The sequence below is a fragment of the Cardiocondyla obscurior genome, linkage group LG12 (assembly GCF_019399895.1).
Source record: "Cardiocondyla obscurior isolate alpha-2009 linkage group LG12, Cobs3.1, whole genome shotgun sequence".
Classification (NCBI taxonomy): Eukaryota; Metazoa; Arthropoda; class Insecta; order Hymenoptera; family Formicidae; genus Cardiocondyla; species Cardiocondyla obscurior.
In genome coordinates this window covers 6,091,520-6,113,071 of record NC_091875.1, presented here as the reverse complement: position 1 = coordinate 6,113,071, position 21,552 = coordinate 6,091,520, and the positions used below count along the sequence as shown (strand labels likewise).

General features: G+C 42.8%; 2 protein-coding genes across 5 annotated transcripts in view; one reads left to right on the top strand and one right to left on the bottom strand.

Annotated features, from left to right (window-relative positions):
- The first annotated feature begins 48 nt into the window (after positions 1-48).
- Tctp (translationally controlled tumor protein) lies at positions 49-2,325 on the top strand. Of its 2 annotated transcripts, none has more exons than XM_070664086.1 (5): positions 49-194; positions 570-640; positions 716-903; positions 1,170-1,441; positions 1,866-2,325. In XM_070664086.1, exons 1-4 carry the CDS (start codon positions 167-169, stop codon positions 1,399-1,401), a joined length of 519 nt encoding a protein of 172 aa, XP_070520187.1. In that variant the 5' UTR covers positions 49-166; the 3' UTR covers positions 1,402-1,441; positions 1,866-2,325. The 2 variants fall into 2 exon arrangements, with proteins under 2 accessions (XP_070520187.1, XP_070520188.1); XM_070664087.1 differs by lacking the exon at positions 1,866-2,325 and adding an exon at positions 1,566-1,583.
- A 2,880-nt stretch (positions 2,326-5,205) lies between these two features.
- Usp (retinoid X receptor ultraspiracle) overlaps positions 5,206-21,552 on the bottom strand; it is a 57,678-nt gene continuing 41,331 nt past the window's right edge. For 2 of the 3 annotated variants that reach the window (XM_070664073.1, XM_070664072.1), the window contains exons 2-6: positions 17,182-17,308; positions 16,747-16,884; positions 9,740-10,046; positions 9,321-9,646; positions 5,206-9,137 (exon numbers count right to left, since the gene is read on the bottom strand). In XM_070664073.1, the coding sequence (XP_070520174.1) occupies positions 8,864-9,137; positions 9,321-9,646; positions 9,740-10,046; positions 16,747-16,884; positions 17,182-17,308 (1,172 nt within the window). In that variant the 3' untranslated portion in view covers positions 5,206-8,863. Of the gene's footprint in view, positions 9,138-9,320; positions 9,647-9,739; positions 10,047-16,746; positions 16,909-17,181; positions 17,309-21,552 lie in introns of all 3 variants that reach the window. The other variant, XM_070664071.1, reaches the window with a different exon arrangement.

Genomic DNA, 21,552 nt, shown 5'->3' with positions numbered 1-21,552 from the left:
AGTTTATGCACTTCTGCAAGTTTCTCTGGACGAGCCTTTAAGTTTCCCTCTAGATTCATTCCGAAATTTCTCTGCCTTTGCCGAATCTCCTTCTTTTCCGGTGCGCTCTTTTGGGTGACCGTGTCTTTAGTTTTAGCTGCAGGTGAATCTTTCTCCATATTCCACAATGAAGATTTATAAGGATATTTTCACCGGTAAGTTAACAAAGAATGTTACCTGCAATTACGTAAACTAAGTATTTTTTATTTTTCCTCTCGAGATGTAATAAAATTCGAACATGTTTAAATATAAATTGTATTTTGGACTTGATGGCATTTTACCACGTTAAAAAGCGTTTTTGTCTTATTGTTCTGTACGAAAATGTACGCAAGAACTCTGTTAATATGCGACGGTTGTTATAACGTGAATAACTTACGTTTAAGGTTGCTATCCATTTTCTAACCTCTCCATATGTTCTGAAAGGTTTACTAAGTTACTAGAACAACGTGTTCGATTAATTACCCATGTGATCGTGAAATTTGAGACCGCACGAAATGAGATATTTATTAATATTCTATGTATTTTTTTAGGAGACGAGATGTTCTCCGATACTTACAAAGTTAAGCTGGTGGATGATGTGCTGTATGAAGTATACGGCAGGGTATGAAAATTCGTTACTTGTAAAATACTTCGCGTAACGAGCAGTGGCGTAACGTTTTTACATTAATTTTTTTAGTTGGTCACCCGTAAGTCAGGCGATGTCGAAATTGCTGGTTTTAATCCATCTGCTGAGGAAGCTGATGAAGGTACCGACGAAGCAGTAGAGTCCGGTGTAGATGTTGTATTGAACCATCGCCTTCAGGAAACGTTTGCCTTTGGAGATAAAAAATCTTATACGTTATACCTCAAAGATTACATGAAGAAGTAAGTGATTTTCGAATTTACTGCACCATTTATTTTCCAATTTATTAATTTTTTTTCGAAAAAAATTGAATTAGAATGAGTCATACTGATATGACTCGTCAATAAAATTACTTATGTAACATTTTCTGAATTTTTTTCAAGTGTTATGCAACTTTTTTTTTAAATAAAATAAAATTAAATTAAAAAAAAAATCTGTTAATTATGGGATACTCTGTACATTTTACTAAATATTATTTTAAATATATTTGTTAAACTTTTCTTTACAGATTAGTAGCGAGACTAGAAGAAAAGTCACCTGATCAAGTAGAGGTTTTTAAAACAAATATGAATAAAGTTATGAAGGATATCCTAGGCCGTTTCAAGGAATTACAGTTTTTCACCGGCACTTCAATGGACATCGATGGAATTGTAGGTCTCATGGAGTACCGTGAAATTGATGGCGAATCCGTGCCTGTACTCATGTTCTTTAAGCATGGTCTTGAAGAAGAAAAGTTTTAAGTAATTCTTGGAGGTACTCGAGAAATCCTGGACAAATTTTGTAAGTCAAATTTTTAATATAATAATTTTAAAGAATTATTTTATTTTATTAGCTTTGCGATTAAATTTTTTGTATAATATAAAATATACAGAGTATCTCAAATAATATGTCTTCCGAAAACTAGGCTGGAAATTAAAATCGTAGACGAAAAGAGCCGTAAACATAATTTTCAGGAGCGATATGTTGTTTGGGACACTGTATACGATATATACATGTAAATATTCGTGACTTACACGTATTACTTGTGTTTGTCACTGCACAAACATGTTAAATCATATTGGCAATCAGATTCTCGCTGCGACGATTTCGTAGGCACAGCGTCTAATATTAACCAGACATCTTCTATTGTAATGTAATAATTTAGCGTTAATCGATGTCATTACGCGTTAGAAACTAATGAATTATTTTTTTTATGATCTTTCAGATAAGCCGTAAATCAAGACTGCACACATGCTGGAAAGCTGTGAAATTTAGTTTAAAAAAATCTGAAATAAACCATTCGACTTCCAATCTTGAATTGCAATGCAATTAACTTATAATATATTCAATAAAATTTTCGTCCGTGACTATTCCTGGATAACTAATTGTGCATACTCTGTAATATGATGGCATTTATGGCAACAGAATTCTTCATGACAATGTGCAAGCAATTAGTTGCGAAAAATGTAACAATGTTTTTGTGTCCAATTTTTGTATTAGACAATTTTATTTATATATTAAAAAATGGAAGATGGGGAAAGAAACTTGCAGTGATGGACTTACATCGATGATGTAACGTTTACATTATTATGTTAATGTCCATTATGTGGCAATGATCAACAATTTCTGAACCGTATCCGACTTAATGTCCATCATACAAATAAAAAAAAAAAAAATTTCCATAATTTTTTTTCTACTTACACAGTTCCACACGTCTCTGTCTATACCAAGTGTCCCAAAGAAAACTTCGAATTTTAAAGATATATTTCGTACGCTTTGAAAATAGATCTTCCTTTGTTTCTTGATTACTCTGTAATGAATGAATGAATGTAATGCATAAATTTGTGAGAGTTATAGTTTAAAGTACGTCTGAGCATTTATATATACATTTTTATGAAATATGAATGCTTTTCAGAAATATTATTTTAATTTTTTTTTTTTAATTATTACATTCAGCTCTTTTATCTTAAATAGTAAAAGTACCATGTGTGTGTCACATATTGCACTTTACGTACACACTTGTGAACTTTGAAACACGGATATGGTTGCTGCGGCGACGGCGGCTAGTGTTCGTGACTCTCCTCCACTCCGACCTCCGAATACGGGAAAGTATTAGTAGAGCGCGCTCCCCCCGCAGTCCTCGATGACCGGTGCTCCGCGGCACATCCACGCGCGTGTTTCATGTGAGATTCGACGCACACCAGGCCAAAATCACGTACGCCAGCCACCGTCGTCGCAGCAAACGTTATATCTGCCTTTCAGCGCACATGTGTAAGCCATAATTCATATTATTCATTATAAATCGAACAACTATGTGAAAGCTATGAACTTTTTACTGCTTTGTAAGTGGAAGTATGATGCACAAATTCTGTCTGCTTCTAATAATACAGTTAACGAACATACCGCAAAGGAAAGCCAATCGGTCATTTAACTCATTTGAACTTCGTTAATAATTGTACAATGTGAGTAAAGATTTACAAGGGCGGGTCTGTAAGTGGTACAAAAATATGGACAGTCTTTTTTTTTTTTCAGTTCATAAAAATATTATATTTAGATAAGTCAGAATAGACGATCTATCTCTTGGCGCGAAACCGTACATTATATTTCTTTACTCAGGGATTGTTACTGTTGTACGAGTACACTCATAGCATCACTCCCCTCGTTTTGCACATTCTTGCCTTCAACAATTTCTCATCCTCTCTTACTCTCAGTCTCTCTCTCTTTCTCTCCCTCCCTCTCTCTCTCTCTCTCTCTCTCTCTCTCTCTCTCTCTCTCTCTCTCTCTCGCTTGTCTTTTCTATATCGGGATCTCTATTTAATTTTCTCTCTCTCTCTCTCTCTCTCTTACGTTTCTACATATTATTTTATATACCCTCATCTTTCGCTTTCTGTGTTGTGAATATATTACTCTTATTCTTTCTAAAACATTCGCTCTCCTCACCTGAGAACTCGACGCCTTCGTACGTGATACTTTGCACTTGTTCCGTACCGTAATATTTGAAAAAAGGTGTACATTTACAAAAGCGTATTCCTTAATAGTTTAGTGGTAAATATAGTATAAGTATGTAGACAGATTTTTTTCTTTTTTTTCTTTTTCTTTTCGTAATCTACAAATGGATGCTGCGCAAAAATTCAGGGATAACGTTACCGTTGAACGAACGAAATCATAATTTACAGAGCTTAAAAAGGTAGAGATGAATTCCCGAGGGACGTACATACACGCTTTACATATATGCACATAGAAAATACATATGAAATATATATTACAAATATATATGTGGATATATATACGCTCATGTGCATATATGTACAATTAACTATATTGCTTTGCTATCTACGGAGCACAACCATATATAGTGTCGTTGGTTATTAAAGCCAGTGAAAATAAATTAACAATTCGCGACAGAGTATCGTACAACACGCCACATCCCGCCACGAAAGCAGGTGGGAAACATTCAGAATCGCGGTGCTTCGAAGATTCCACGAGGAAAGAAAAAAAAATATATATATATTAACGGAGCGAATCGTATCGGAGACCTCTCATGTCGCACGAAAAAAAAGAAGAAAAAAAAAAAAAGAAAGAATAAGCGATGTTCGATAGGCATTTTCGTATGCGATGATTATCCGTTAAGTGGAATGTTACATTCAACATTTATCGACATAGAATTACAGGTCGTGAGATGCGTCCAATCGGCCGTGCAATCGGAGTGATTATTATAACTCTTTATTATATTATTATTATAATAATAATTATATATATTTTTTTTTTTCTTTACTTTTTCCTTAACGTTCAAGAGATATTTAGATACGCCTCGAGAGAAAGATCTAATTCGAAATAATGAACGAACGGTCGTGTGGATTTTTCTTTGTATCTCGTGTATATAAACGTGTGTTCTTCTCTGATCTTCGCGCGGGTCAGAGGAAACGATGAAGGAAACGGTCGGCCCCGCGCGAAGTGTCGTATTACGATAATTATTCGAAATAATATTTGATCATAATGGCAGTCATACAAGAGTTAACTTATCGACTTTCTTAATTAGAGGATTGCCCATACGTAAATTGTACGACGTTTATACATAGATGTAACATACTGGCTTACAGCTTAGCTCGTTAAAGGTACGGTACTTTTAGTAGGACACCTGCTACTATTTCTTTTGTTAAGTTGGGTATACCTTACGCGCTTGATAAGAGTAAACGGTATAATTATTAACATTATCGGTACCATTATTACTATTATCATTATTATTGTTATTTATTACTATTATTATTATTAAACTTATTTGTACTGATCTATGTAGATTGGGTGCGTAGAAAGAAAAATCAAGATGCTCTTTCCTATGATCTTTTCTTTTTTTTTTTTTAATATTGAGGTGATAGAAGAAGCTAGGATTTCACAAATTAAAATCATATTAATTAAAAAGAAAATTAAGAGAGAGAGAGAGAGAAAAAGAGAGAAGAAGAAAGAGAGAGAGAGAAAATAAGAGCATGCAAAAATAATGTATGTCTAGAGTTTGCATAAGTACAAGACATAAAAGCAAAAAAGATACAATAGATACAAAAGTAAAATATAGTATCCATTGCTGTTCTATTGTACAGAAAGATTACACAGCGCACCCAATTCTTCCACTCTAGGACAACTGTTACTAGACAAGACTGTTACTACACACGATTTGAGCATCGTACCATTTCAATGATACTTCAAAGAAGTATGGCAAAAAGCATTTAAGTTTATATCAAAGTATACTCGGTACACAGATACACGCAGAAGCGCGCGCACCCATACGCACTTACACGCACGCACGCACACACACGCAAACACGATTCCAGCACTTTTTCTCAAACGGGTGCTTCGCAAAAGAAGCTCAGGGTGTTATTTATGCTTTAGTAAAACATCACGGCATTCCAAAGACCACTCTTGTAAATCCTCTTACCTTATATAATGTATCTGATCGCAGGACATAGAGCTCATTAATCTGTCATTTATCTTTGTTAACTCTTTTTTTCTTTTTTTTTTCTTTTTTTTTTATTTTCCTGATCACTACTGAGGTTGTTGCATTTGCATTTGTGAAAGAATTCGGTTTATATATATTCATATATTATTTATATATATATGTATAGATATATTTCCGTTTTAACATTTATATATTTATATGAAACTTCATTCACAGGTAGCTTCATTCGCGCCCTCCAATCCTAATGGTCACTTACAAGCATCGTTTTATATTTTGTGAGGAATTTGAAGAGGTGATCGCTAGTCGCGCGACTGTTCAGAGGTAATTTTGGTCAGGTGCTTCGTCAATAAAAGTTATTGAAGTAACAATTGTACGATGAAACGATAAGGTAGGTAATAGAATCTCGCTCTTTTATCTGTGCTCTTACATTAGTAAATCAAAAAAATGACTCGAACCATAAATATATGGGAAATTAAGTTTGATCTACATACTCTCGACACTACTCCTGCATCCGCATTAGTACGCCATTAAATATAACTCGTCTTCCTTGAATAATTAAAAAATGCTAAAACAGGCATCTTGAAATGAATAGTAACTCCAGCATGTTATAAAAAAAATTATGAATTTAATATTGTGTTTTGTTTCCCACGGTACGCATAACATTAAAAACTCTCATCAAGTAGATAACAATAACCAACAACTAACAATCGTAGGCATTCACGCAAAAATAGAAATATGATTAATAATATACAATAATATTATCATAATTTATATTATTTGAAGTAAGTATGATCATTCCCTTACTATTTCTAGAGTAGTAGAGTAATTCGTATCAATGATTAGAGCTGAAAGAATCCGAAAGATCAAATATTTTGTACATTGTTCGCAAAGTAATGAAATGTTATTCCACAATAATGCCATAAAAATAAAAAAGAAAATAATTTTATATCCGAACACTCACATTTTACAACATAATTGCGTTATTATCGATTTTAATAATTCGACAAAAATATCGATACGTATAAATCTAATATAAACGTATCTAGCAAAATGAATAAATCAATATCGTATATTACACATCTAATAATTTTTCCAAACAAAGAACTGGGCCAACGAAACGCTGACATTAAACTATTAAAATTTGACTATCACATAAATCAATGTCGTTAATTCAATTTCTCAAGTAGAAATAGTTAACAGATAGAATAGTAATTAACAGTCTCGAGAAAAATATGTATATATACATGTATATATATAAATATACGTTTTGTACATATCTTTATATATCTAATAACATTTAAATTTAGAAAATAAACCGCTGAGCAAACTTTTGCAGATGCTCTGCTTTGTATAATTTACAAGTTTGTCGGATTCATCAGCTCACGTCATGTGATACGCAATTGTGTAAATTACTAACAACGAGAAGGTTCTATCTTAATCCTGTGTCCACGATCAGTTAATTCTTATCGTATGCTAGAATTTTATAGTATAATTATACGTTTCAAACATCTTTTTTTTTTTCAAAATCTCGAAAGCTGTTGTATCTTTGTTTTTATCTGCTTTCGTGCGTTAAACATTTTTTTTCCGGGGGGAAACAAATCTCACTGCCAGTGTGAATTATGAGAAAACGAAATTGTCTATACTCTCTCTACTCTATTCGCTGCCAAGTCGAATTTGTACCTGATACAAAAGACAGCATTCCAGTATTGTAAAGTATACGCGTAGTAAGAGTTTGTCATATCGTTAAATCTAAATGTTAAAGATTAACGAAGAAGATCCGAGTATATATCTGAGCGTGCATTTTACCAAAAAGAACGAAAAAAAAGAAATAATAAAAAATTAAAAAAAATAAAAAAAAAAATAAAGAGATAAACGGAAACCCTAACACCTTGAAAGTAAATACTTCGTTCGCACGCTCTGACGTCAGATTGTTGCACTTCTGATATTCCATCACGGACACATGCTGCATAAAAAAGGGGGCTACCATGTGTATATTTAATTTAATTAATAATGAATTAGTAAGTTCGTTTTCTTTCCTATACTCTAAAATACAAAACAATAAATTATCGTTAAACTTGCGTACTGAGCGTAAAGGGATACGCGTTGATGCAAGTATGTATGTATACATATCTATATGCAAATAGTGGCTTTTTAAAGTAACGATCCGAATCGAGGCAGAGTTGGAATGTAAAGGTGTCTGAGAACTCGCGAGCACAGACCGCGTCTTCGTCGAGCGTCCGCCATCAAAAACGGAATCATCGAAACAACTCGTGACGTTGAGAAGAGAGACGAGAAAGATATTAAAAAAAAAAAAAGAGAGAGAAAGAGAGAGGGAGAGAGAGAGTCCGAAAAGTAACAAAGTGCAAAAGAAAAAGAACCTTAATAATTCTAGGAACTTCTGTGACTGTGAAAGGCGCGGTCCGACGAAGACACGACGTCTGTCCGAAACAAGGATCGATCGGCACGAAATATCGCGTTGGACACGATCTTCGCTCGGATGATGGCACGACACATGTCGCAGGCTAAAGAGGCAGCGATTGTGATTAACGAGATTTTACACAGATAATTCTCCATCTATCCATGTCACTTTCGTAAAATAATATCGCCAAACTTTCACTTACACCGGGTGAACCAAAAAGATGTCTATCGATTGCATTTGCACTTATTTAACTAATTATTACAACAAATTTAACCGATCCGAGAAATTAACTAATTATCCGTCGACAACATCGAAACCTGAATTACGCAGCTGTCTACCGCGCTCGTATTGTGCTCAGATGTAGGCGTATACAAGCTGTACAAAGACGCAGGACGCGTACGCACGCACTTATGTCATCGCATTCTCGTACATGCGTGACGTTGCCGGTCAGTGAGACCGCCTCCTTACGCTGGACATAAGAGTCGCTAAGCTCTAACAAAAACATAAATAACAGGACGAGGAGAAGAAATGGGAGAGAAGGAAAGGAGGAAACAGGGGTAGCGATAAGGAGAAGTAAGTAAATTCCACCTCGCTCGACACACGGATAGTCCATACTGCGATGCGGGAAAAGGCGGCGTAGTACAGAAATCGTTGCATCTCGAATGCGAAACTCGACTCGAATGCGGGTCCTATCTTCTTTCATCGTAATTGTCATTGTAGTCGTCGTCGTCGTCTTCGTCGTCGTCATTATCGTCGTCTTCTTCCATTTCTTCGTCTCGTGTTCTTTTCATTACGTTTTTTTTTTGTTTTTTTACATGTCGGTGTGCCCCAAAACGCGGCACACCTTTTGCTCCTAAGGATCCGACGGTGTCTCCAGCGCCTCTGTGAGGAAGCCTTCGACCGGCGCCTCGCCGATTAATTTGGAGAAGAACATGTGCTCCAGGCACTTGAGACCGATCGAACGAATGGATGGCAGGCGAAGCAGCAATTTGGCAAATCTGCCGGGGTCGTTTGGACAGTTCACACGGGTGTATTCTTCTAGAGCGGCGTAGATCTTCTCGCGTAGCGTGCTCACCTCTTGGACGGACTTGAGGTTTTTCACGTCAGGATTAAAAAGAATAATGGCTCTGTACATCAAAAAAACAATATTGATATTAGATCGTAAGCCGATTAAATTAATTTCTTATATAATATATATAAGTATATAAAAGTTGAATTAAGAGAAGAAAAATAAAAGACATCGGCAGACGAGTAGATAAGATCGTCCAAGCGCTACGACGGATCTATTAAAGATTATTCTCGTCAATTACCTAAGACACCCGAGTTCGGTCCTGTCCATTTTCATCTCGCGCATTTTCGACACCAGTTCCGAGAGCACGCGATCGAATATCGTGATCTCGTTCGCCTGTTGCACCGAATTTCGATGCACCGTGGTGCCCGAGCTAAGAATGATACTGTCCTTCATCTCGATAGAACGGTAGGAGAAGGCAGCTATTTGCAGCTCGTTCCAGCCAGCTTTGAGCAAAACCGCCTGATCCTCCACTGGCAATGACGTAAAGTGCGGGATATGCTTTGCCCATACGATCAACTGGTAGATTTGATAATTCGAGGTGTTGCAGAGGTGAGACATCGTATTCTGTAGATCGGGGGAAAAGCGAATTAGCAAGGAAATTCCATTCCCGGCGGTACCGAGCGCGTGATATCTTCGTCACGGAGCAAATATATTTACCTCGTAATTTCCCTGGTGCTCTATCTTACATTCGACCCGTTTCTCCGCCTCGAGAATACGCTCGATCGGCATATCCGCGTGTAGGCTGCTCGTGCTCTCCACCTCGCTCTGATCCCGCTCCTTGGTGCGCTGACGTTCCTCCTGCACCGCCTCCCTCTTCATCCCCATGGCCAGGCACTTCTGGTACCGGCAGTACTGGCAGCGGTTTCTCTGTCGCTTGTCAATGATGCAGGACTTCTCCTCGCGACAGGCATACGACAGATCCTTGCGCACGGTCCTCTTGAAGAATCCCTTGCACCCCTCGCAGCTGAAAGATGAGTTTGCGATGTTATTTCTGCTCTATCCATTCGGGGAGGGGAAAAGAAAGTGGTAAACTCGTTTTAATCGCGCGGTAACGAAGGCATTTACAACATTATTACATTCTGTAATATCGGCTAATTGGCAGTTGTTCCACTGCACAAACGGAAATTCATTTATCATAAGTCAATTACACTCCATTCCCATTTTGTCTCCCAAAGTGGAAATTCTCGAATCATTATGCTTTATTACCGCGGCGTTTCGCCGAGTTAAATATTTCAGCGTCGGCAATGAAATTTTTAACGGGGGAGAGAGAGAGCTCGTACCTCGCGTTCCTTTCAATTTTGCGCAATAAACACGAAAACCGGATCGGCACGGTTGAATTTTTCGCAGCGGAATCTGATTCGGGGAAACGCGGACGAGTTTTAAAAATCGAGGAAGCAACTGGAGATTTAATGTTGCGTCATCGGATAATTATTGCGTTGTCTGTTCGAGAGAGGTAAATTACGGCGGACTGTCTCTCGTATTTCGCGACGGGGCGACGACTTAACTCCGCGGAGCGATTTGTTGGCACTCTTCTCCGTCAATGTTCTCATCAGTTTTCTCGACCTGAGGGACGCATCGGCACGAGGCGTCTCGAGTTTACGACGCCTTGTCTGCAATTCCTTTTTTTTTTTTTTTTTTTTTTTTTTCTTCATCTTTCTCGCGGCAGCTGCCGGGAACAATGCCACGCGCGGAAACATCGGTTCTGGGGATTTGTCAACGGAGACTAACGACGTAATCTTCATTACGAAAGACATAACGCGGCTCATTATATGGAACGCTTGTAATATTTCGCAGCCCGAGAAAGCTGCATTTTTCGAACGATATTTCGATCGCGGCGCGTTGTCGCGATCGCCAACGGACTCTCCTGAGTCACACGGCTCGTTCCTCTCAGGGTCGTCGTTTTTAAAGTCTTTGGAACGTCTCCAGATATCGTCCCGAGTTGAGAGAGGCGATCCGGAAAAGCGGGGCGGTCGGGCGGGATTCCGCCGGTCAGAATTTATTTTCGCCGCGGAAACGCGGAGCAGCGGTCTCTCGCCGGGGGTAAGCGGCGCGCTCTTTTTCTTTTACTGGTGACAACGAAACGACGCCACATATTTCGAAAAAACGCTACATCCTCCCGGCGCGCGGAACAAATAGCAGCATTAAATTTCGCTGTCATTTACCGGGCGAAAATCATGCTGAATTTTGGGAAACCGGCTCGAGAATAAAGTTCGAATTTTCTCCGTTCCCTGCGAGGAAAAAAAAAACGAGCGCGATTTGTTTGGGCGACCGAAGAGCGAAGCCGGAGTCTCGCCTGTAAAATTAATTCGACGCCGCTAAAAGAGCCGTAAGGAACGCATTGCGCGAAAAGACAAACGGGCGGCTTTAATCTCGCGGATTTGCCGTGAGCGTCAGCGACGGGGAACGTTCCGTCCGAACGAAACTGCTCGCATGGATTTTGTGAGGGAAAAGAGAAGTATATAGCCGCGCGAGAGGAATGCTCGTTTCGAAATGCGTGAAATAAATACGGGGGAGAGAAAATCGCGCGGGTTCATCTGGGTGCCATTTAGCTCGCCGACCCGTTTCCACCGCGCTTTTCCACCGGCGATCGCTAATTCGCGGCTCGATTACTACGAGCAGCCGGCTCGGAGGTGCGTTGCAACACAACCGTGTCCTTAATCACCATGTAAGTGCCGCGGTCGCAGAAAGAAGGAAAAATTATGCTTGCCCCGCGCTGAGTAATGACGATCCGTTCGCGTTCGCGGCTCGAGCCTGCCCAGGGTTAACGCCGAGATAACGGCGCGGGAGACGTTAATGCCAACGACGACGGGACGATGATGACGTTCCGATAGGCCGCGCGGGCCGGCTGCATCAATCGCGAGCTGCGTCTATCTCTTTGGCGTGGGCGACGGCGGCGCACACGTGATGCAATTTCTGGACCACCGTGACAGCACGTTTGATCTCTCGCGCAGTTTATGCGAAAGACAAATATTCATGACACGAGACACGTGTAGAGCTCTAGTCACGCCTATATCTCGCTCTCGGTCTTATTCGCGCTCTCGGCTCTTCTCCTCTTCGTCGCGAGGAGACCTTCAACGCCATATGCACAAATAACATCGGCACGCGGGAGTCGCGCGCGGTGCGTGCGTCTTGCAATTTTTTTACGCAAATGCGGAAAATTCAGTGGAAGAAAAAAAAAAAGAAAAAAAAGAAAATGCGGTCTTTCTTGCTTGACGTTAATAAGAGCAAAGCAATAGTGAAGCAATGATGAACAAAGTCTGATAAACACATCTGTAAATTTTACCCCTTTGCGTTAATTAGCGCAAATCGATTGCGTGTCCAAATGACTCGCGGGAAAATAGCTAATTTTCGCATAAATAGCATTGCATTTTTTTATCCGCTTGGTTCTCGCTTGCGAGACGTAGAAAATTTCGCTGCGGTATCGATTGGGATCGTTTACAACGGCGCGCACACGCCGTTTTCTCGCCCGTATCACGTATTCCTACGGACCGTCGCGCGTTTAATACGTAAGAAATGGACGTGCGAGAGGAACGTGAAAATAAGAGCAAGCGCGAATATCTCGTTACTTCCCCGGTCTACCCGCGGTATTGTGCGCGCCAATTTGCGATCGATCGCATGACGATTACGCGAGGCGCATTAGCGAAATGTCGGAGGCGCGACCAGTTTTTATCGCGATAGCGAATTCCCCTCCCGCTCGCCCTAGCGCGGTTAATTACGCTCGCGCGATGGCCATAAATTGCCCCGGGTATTTTTAATGAGATATTAATTAAGTTCCCGCGCTGCAAGCTTATACCTGCGCGCGTCTGGTTGGGTTACCTGGGTCGGTCTGGCTGTTTTTCGCATCAAGTCCGCGATAGGATCCGATCTTTGCCTCCTCGCGTCGTTTTTCGCGGCGGTAAGAAGATCCCCCGAGGGAGAGAGCCTCGGAAATACGCTGACGAGCGTCTCCGCTGGTGGCTTGAATTTTCTATCCCCCTGTAACGCTTTCTGAAGCGTTAATCCAGACGCCTGAGATACAAGCTTCCACTCGCGTCTCAAAAAATTATTCCTATCTCGAAAAAAATTGACGCGACGCGTAAATTAGCTGTTAATTGTTACCGCTTAAAATTTTATTTTAATTTCTTTTTTTTCGCTACAGATCGGATATATAATTCGAGCTAAATGCCGGTTGATATATATTTCGCGATTATATTCTTAATCGCTGATTATGTAAGTTAGCAAAGTGTGTCTTCGCGAGAAAGGGAAGTTATGCAGCGAACTATTCTTGCCAATCTCGAAGGCATTTTGTCGGTCGAAGAGGAACGAGCAGCACTGGGTTAAAGGGTTAATTAGCCGCCACTGGAGCAAAGTGCCTACATACAACAAGAAGGGGCAGAGGGAGAGAGGAAGCCCCCTCCGCTCGTAGGAACTACGGGTGGGTAGTCGTTCTAACCTCGTGAGCCAGCGGCAGCAAGTCCAAGGTTGATGAGGCTCTGATGCAACGCGAGCGTCGGCCGGCCCGGTCTGCAGCTCGGTGCAATCATCGCGATGCAAAGAGCGGGAGGAAGGGAGATAACGCGCAGAAAGTGGGGCGAGGTAGGCCGCTGTGTGCATCGGGATTCCCTGCACGCCTGGCGTGCATCAGCCGCAAGACCAGCGGATCGACCTCGGCTCTGGCGGCGAGAATGGACCACCCGAGGTCGCTCGCCGATTCGCGGAAATTGGAGCGGAATTCGCGACAGTCGTGGATGCATTTCGATCGATCGCGGAATCCCGTCCGCCGTTACTTAATACACGGGCGGTAATAATTAAAGGAATAAGCGAACGCGCGATAAAACCTTATTTATCGAAATGGGTTAACGTCGCGACGTAAATTTTTTTTATTTTTTTTTTTTTATACTGGCGTAAAGAGATTTGAAATATCAGTTTTGGATGTAGGAAATAGTTGAGGTATAAGTACATCCCGCGCGATGAATGTAATACAATGGATCGAAATCGGACGAAGAGAAACGAAATTGAGTTGGAAAAAAATTTTTATAAAATTAAAACAAAGCGAGGATTACTTTTGAGAATTTTACGATGATTGCCTGAATGTGTGAAATCAGAAAGAGAGAGAAAGAGAGAACGTTATCAGATAAAAAGGGTGTACTGTTTCGCAACTCGGAGGGAAAATGTCGTTTGCAGACAGGCAACGCCCTTTTTACGCCGATCCCGAGTCGTTGAAAAGTAGATCGACTGCTTTTATCAGACGGCCGTGTTGGGGGATCGAAATACGAAGTGGATATTTATAGCCTGGAATATGGTATCCCAGCGTAAGGTCCACGAGACCCTTCGTCTCCTTCGCGACATCACTTTCGTCGTTACACCGCGATAACTCTCGGCTAAATTAGAAAGTCGATACAAGTTTTAATTGGATAAGTTACTCCGGGAATCTAAACTTTCGTACTAGAACCGTTTCGCAAAGCCGCCACCGGGGAAAATGCTAACGAGACCTAATGTTATAATAACATTCAGGTACACGACCGCGGCATCTGAAATTTCGTATTGACGCAGAAACACAAAACTGGCAAAGATGCCAACGATTAATTATCGTTTGTAATAAGAGACCACAATAATCTTGAGGATCTAAGTTCTTTTTTTAATTTAACTTACAAATTAAATGCTCAAATTAATTTAAATGCATTTAATAAAGAATCCTAGCTATATTTTTTTTTTTCTTCTTTTTCTTTCGCGGAATCAACGCAACGTTGTCGCAGGAGATAATTTTCATTTCATTCGCGCGTCTGTTACACGTTAAATACATTAGTCCGTTTCGTTGCGAGCTCCCCGGGGTAATTACGAAGGTCGACAAATGTGCTCGTTGACGAGGAACGCCGGCGTTGTAACGCAACCGACGACGGTCGCACAAAAGTCGTCGCAGATGTTTCTTCCTTTTCAGAGTTGCGTTTTCGCGGAGGCGCACGCAATGCAGCGGTTCGCCGCGACCGGACCTGTTGCAGCTGCAACACGAAAGACGATACGCGGACCCGTTCCTTCGCGGCGGGGCGGAGGCTCTTCTTTTACCCACTATCGTGTTTCCTCGCCTCGCGCGCGTCGAGGAACTGCCTCGCGTTACGTGTCGCGTATGGTTCGTCGACATTTTTATTATTCCGACGACGACAGTTCGACGCACCGCCGCCGATTATGCAAACGGCCAAGCCACATTTGCAATTAACACTCTTTTTTTTTTTCCTTTTTTTTCTTCTTTTACATATGCGCGTGAGAGAAAAAAGAAAGAACGATTAACGCTTCCGTTTTAACAACCCGAGGATGCGTCGCGCGAGTCGAAGCTCAGTATCGGATATCCGACGAGCGTATCGTAACGCGAGAGCCGAGAAATCCTTTTGCACAGCAAGTATTGAGTACCCGAGAACTTCCGAAATATTTGTTTCAACCACGTCGCGTAATCCGGTATAAATAATCCGAGGCGGTGCCCCCGCTGTATCGGTAATCGGAGCGACGCGACAACCTACATTCGAAAACCCGCAAAATCCCGGGCGTTCTCGACCGCTCGGGCGGGAAATCTTCGGGGTTATTAAATGCGATCGCGATTTCGCAGAGAGTAACACGCGTAACACGTCGTTTCGCCCCGTCGAAGAAAATTAACGCCGCAAATCCCTTGGGCAAAGATACGAGACAGCCTCGAGACTTATCGAGCGTTCAATAATTGAGGGAAGGTCGATGGTTGCCCCGCCGACCTTGCTCGAAACACCGCGCCGTTTTGCCTGTGGGAAATGCCGGTGAAAATTTCGCCGAGCTCGGCCCAGCTTCGATTTAATTTGCGAGTGGTCGGCGCATTATTTTTGCGCGAGCGTTGGGTCGAAGGGTACGGCGATAATTGAAAAAAACAAAGCGCTTATCGGCGGTGCGCTTATCTCGCGGCTCTATATAGGTGACACGGTGGCGCATAACAAACGGCTACTTATTATCATTGTAGTCTTAGTGGAAACCGTCGGCGAACGGATTATTCTCGCCGTTAACGAGGGTCAGGATTATCAAGCGAATCCCAAGGAACCTTGAACTGCACCGAGAAAGCGACGGCGATGCGAATTGATATTCATAAGCGCGCCTCCTTCTCTCTCGCCACTCGCCGCTTCTTCGTTTCCTCGAGGGATAAACCGCGAAGCTTTTATTCGTTATTTCGCGCTTCCTTCTTCGAGAAACGCGGCGGTAATTATTTTTCGCAGTCGGCCGTCGCGAGGCGACGCGCCGTGGGATGCACAAGGGGATATTCAAACGAGTTTGCTCGCTCTTATTGAAGTCGCCGCAAAGGAGAGAGACTCGGCCGCAATCGAAACGCCGATTAACCGCGCGCGCGCGTGTGTATTTCTTGAATAAAATCGCCGCGCGTCAAGGATCAAATTTGCATGACAAATGTGTTGCGAGGAGGCACGGGAGGAGGAGTCTTGCCTCGTTAGAGTTTTATCGAGCGCGGTGCTTTCCATGAACGCGCGCAACCTCGAGCGAATACGCCGCGACGGATAGCGCGGAATTGTCCCACGAAACCCTTTTCGAAAGTCTATCGTTCGTAAATGAAAGACCCCAGCGAGCGGAAAGATTGCCGGAGTATACGATCGGCCGAGAAGTCTCGGCCGCACCCGACGAGTTTTCGTCCGCGCAACGATACGAAAAATGATAAAACTTACCTGTAAACGCCGTAGTGCTTGCCGCTCGCACGGTCGCCGCAGATCGAACACAGATGCTTGCTGCCCGACAAGGGGTGATTAGGCGGATAAGGCGTGACCGTTTTGCTCTGGCCGCTGGGCGATGTACTCAAGAGGTTGCTGTGACAACCAGCATTGAAGGGTCTTTACATGCAAAGCAAAGAACGATCGTCTATGAGATCTACGACCAGCATGCACGTCTTCGACACGCGTTTCAGATCGTCTTATTATTAATTACACCGCCCGAAGGTGTGCAGAATCTTAGGAATAAATTTTTCTTTTAATGTAAAAAAAGAATCAAGAGAGAATTCTTCGTATCGAGATCGTTCGATCAAAATTGAGCTTCGCTTCTTTATCATTAAACATTTTCGTTAATCATCGTTGAAACTAAATTAAATTACTTGCGGGAATATTTACCCTGGACTGTTGGGACCTGATGGGCTAAAGTTTCCCGGATTGATAAGAGCCGTGTCGGGCTTCATGTCGAGAGGACTCTGCGGCCCCACCGACGACATCGACATATTGCTGTTGTCCAAACTTAGCCCTGGAACAGAAAAAAAAAAATAAAATTAATGAAATCTTAGTTCATCAAAATTTCACTTCGCGCTCCATTAATTTCGATATTCATATTTATATTTCTGTATTCGGCGTCGCTCTTCCGTTTCCAAGTCTGAAGACGTGACGAGCGATCGCACGCGATAAAGAGAGAGAAACGCCTTCGTTGGAAATTGCAGGTAATTCCCGGTGTTGCGTGAGAAGCGCATTTATTATGCGATCGGCGCTTCGCGGCAGGTATCCTTTCTAAAAGCGGTGAAAGGGCGAAGATCAGCAGTCAGGCGCCTTTTTCCGCATCTTCCGCGTCCTTCGGCATTCCTCTCGCGCGAGGACGACGGCGCCTTTCGATAACGAACGCTACCGGCGATTTACAGTTACGGGATGTGCGAACCCGAGATCTGAATCGCGGAATTTGCGATTGAACAGATCGAGAATTAAGTTTGCTATAAGAAAGAGAGAGAGAGACAGAAAGATAGAGAGTGAGAGAGACATAAGCAGAACGGTCCTCGAAGATCGAGCAAAATTACGCAATCTCAAGCGCACCAAGTGCCAGAAGTGCGAAAGCACTTATTTTAATTTTGGTGCATTGAATTTGTCTGTCCTGTGCACACCTACTTTTATTAGGTACCCGAGAATTCCGTCGAAGGGAGTTCTCTTTCATTGGCATCGCGTGAATGTAAATTCTTTCTTCCCGCCGCGCGACGAAGAAGAGTTGCACTTTACGTGACGTTAATATCACCGGTATTAAGGCGCAGTAACACGACGCATAATCGACGAAATTCAATATCTATTTAATTGAAGGAAAAGCAAAAATTATAAGGCTGTCTAATATTCGTACAGATACTCGTTATTACCCAGGGAGTGTCCGTTGAAAATGTCACGCTTGGCGGATTCGCTGATTACACGAGGTCTCACCACCGGCGCGAATCCGAGCCGTTCGGGTATTTGTAAATTCGGCGAATATATAGAGGTGAAATTATAGATTTACAAGTCTGGCAAATTCTTCCAGACCCGCGTGACATTTACGGCTTTAAATGTCTGGCGGGATTCGTCCGTAACGCCGCAGAAACCCCACGAAAGTGAGAGTCGATGGAAACAAATGCCCGAGGGAGCAAAAACCCAGCGAGGGGATCTGCGAAAGTGGTCTTCTACATAAAAGGACCTGGCGGTTTCACGCGACTGAGAAGCGCGGTCACGCCGACGTTTGTATTGAGTTTTTTTTTTTTTTTTTTTTTTTTTATTGGGTGCCTATTTCACCGGCGCTGATTGCCCGAATAAACGAGTTTACAACAAAGTCGCGCGGCGGCAATGCAAACGTTTCCCCGAGAATGAATGAAACGGGAGCGCGCACTCCCATCGAGATCGACGCTAATTTCACGTCCATTGTGTCGCCGATATCGGGACGAAAGTCTTTTCGAATTACGAGTATTGATCCTTGCGATACATTTTCTGCCGTGCGACTCCCTCAAGTGCTTATCGGCCGTCTTCCACCCTTTACGTAGATTCATTCTCCCTGCGGGGAGAAAGGTCCTTTTTTCTCCGCGGCACAAAAAACCAATCCATTTTTACGCCCGGCGCTTATTCCCTTTAACGGCGGCGAAGTGATGGATGGTTTAGCGAGGAGAGAGAGAGAAAAAAAAAAAGAAAAAGAAAATCTCTCCATGGAGAATCCTTGTTCCTTATTAGTAACAATCCTTTCAGGTATCAAGCGATTTAGAAACTTCGCGGCGTAGACACAAAGAATAAAGGTAGAAAATTCATCAGTAACGTCTTGTGCCGATGTTATTAATACAGCGCTTATTAATACTTTGCACCGCCAATCGCGCAAATTGCTAATCGCGCTACGTTGCTTTATATTATATGTATATAAACGTTGGCGGCAGAGATTAATCGCCGGCTATCTGAAATCGTCGCTTTATCAAGCGCGAAGCGACGCCTTCGCGCCTATTATTGTACAATCCTCAATCAGTAATCGTCTAGCGTCGACCGAGCGAGTCTCGTCTCCCTTCAACGACCTTGTCTGGCCATTGCGGGTGTTTTTCACTTTCTACGTTGAGGCTCGGGCGGCCTATTATTGCCTGGCGATAGCCTCCCTGGACCTCGCACCTCGGCTCACGTTTTCTCCGGGACCGTGGGAGTCTGGGTGAAACGTCCAGGAAGACAAACGACATTTTAATCGACTCCAGACCGACCGTCGGGGGGACGGGATGTTGACGAATGTTCACGAGACGACAAAGGAGGGAGACGGTGTTAGACCCGTCTGGATCCGTAATTCGGAGACGAAATTCAGAGCGGAATTTCACTATTCGCAATACCGTATGCCGAGCTGTGATCCAGAGATCTCGCTAATTTTATCCTCGCGATCATTCCCGCCCGAATTTTTATTTCGAATAAAAAAAACCTGAATCATTTGGAAAAATCTCGCCTTCAAAGATAAATGTTAATAAAGTTTGTTAAATATTTATCATGGTTTTGCGATTTTAATTTTTTTTTTTCCCCTCCTTGTGAATTCCTTGTAAGAGCTTCAATGATTTTGGGCTTTCCAACTTTTTAGTTTCGCCGTAGATTTGTATATCGTTTAAAATGGGCTTTATAGAAGGTGGCGAGAGCAATGAGCGTCCGTTCAGACGATTTCGCTGTTGAGGACGCGTCAAGTGCATCGGTAATTGCATGTCTGACGTCATTCCGTCATTCTCTATCTTTCTCGCTTTACGCTCTCTCCCTCCCTCCTTCTATCTCGGTTTCTCTCTGATCCATTCCGCTGACCCGCTCGCTCGGAAGCGCATCACTAACCGACAAATGCGCAGCAGACAGACAGATTGGGATTTATGGCAGTAAAACACTGCATCAGAGATGACCGCCAAGAAAGCGTCAATAGTCACTAATCAATATTCACGACGGCAACTTTTTTTTTTTTTTTTTCTTTTAACGAATACAGAGAAAGTTCAGATAGCTGTAATTAGCAAGTGTAATATTCCGCATATTCAATAAATTGCGCGAAAACCGGCGTTTTATTGCGTAAAAATTATTAGATGTGATATAATCATCACGCCATGATTTAATTCGCATTATACGTATACGTCATCGTTTAAAAAATATTAAGAAAAAATTCATAAAGATTAAATCCGATCTTAGCGAAGGCTCCATTCGGTTAACGATATATACTCGGATAATATAGATTTCCTTTTTTTATTTCTAAGACGGCAAACATCGCGTCGGCGATTATTTTTAGGCCGATGCAACGGCCAGCGAGCAGGCGATGCGCATTATATGCCGTCGGGAGAGTTCGTGGACCGAGAAGGAGCGAGAGCGCGTTTGATCAGGAGAGGCCGGTGGAACGGGGCCACCACGTGGTCGCTCCGGTGACCCACAAAATGATTTATGCGGTCGATCCGAGACCGTGGAGAGTTCGCGCTGGAATTATTCCTCGGGCGCTTGGTAATTCGCGATAACGACCCGCGGATCGAAATAGCAACGGGGATCCCACCTCCGCCCGATACTACCGCGAGTATTGGATTCAGCCGGCCAATTCGCGCTCCGTTTATTGCGAGATAAAAAAAAATTCAGATAAATCGCCGTAGAAGCGGACGTCGCTCGCGAGACGCACGCGTCACGATCCGGGGAAGAATTCCGTCATCCTTTTCGAGCGCTCGCGGGGCCAAACGAGCTGGCGAACGGTGGTCCCGCTTCTCTCGAACGCGCATCTCGTTTATCTCTCTGCCTCTGCGCGCGTGTTTTTCCCCTTTGTCGTCCCGATTACGGCAGGAGGTAACGAGAGGCGATTCGCCTCGACTCCAGGAAGTTTTCCTCTAACAATCTCGCGGGCGATCGCCGCCGCCGTCATTGCGTATACACGCGCGAGCGATGATCTCGGTGCATTCGCTCTCTGCGTGCGTCAGCGACTTGCCTGCGCGCGTGCGGGAGATGAGTTATACATCGAGGTCGTAGCTCTCGCTCCTCTCGCGACTGATTTCTATTTCGAGTGCCGGGTCGTCGTCGTCGTCGCCGTCTTCGCTCGCACGCTACTCATCACTCTCGTTTATTAAACTTCGCTGGATTAATTACGCAACCGGTCGACCGGCCGGCCGGCAAAGTGACGGACCGAAGGTCGTCGACAAATCCGCGATGCTCCGAGGAAGTGAGCGCTGCACGCGAGATGGAGAACGCGTCGCGATCGCTACGCGCGACGAGTTTCGCACTCGAGTTTAACGCGTAATGCGTAGCTCGTAATAT

Excerpts from the sequence above, each read along its gene's own strand:
- Tctp (XM_070664086.1), top strand. The coding sequence starts at position 167 with ATGAAGATTTATAAGGATATTTTCACCG. Across the intron at positions 641-715 it reads TGTATGAAGTATACGGCAGG|TTGGTCACCCGTAAGTCAGG; the intron begins GTATGAAAATTC and ends TAATTTTTTTAG. Across the intron at positions 904-1,169 it reads CTCAAAGATTACATGAAGAA|ATTAGTAGCGAGACTAGAAG; the intron begins GTAAGTGATTTT and ends TTTTCTTTACAG.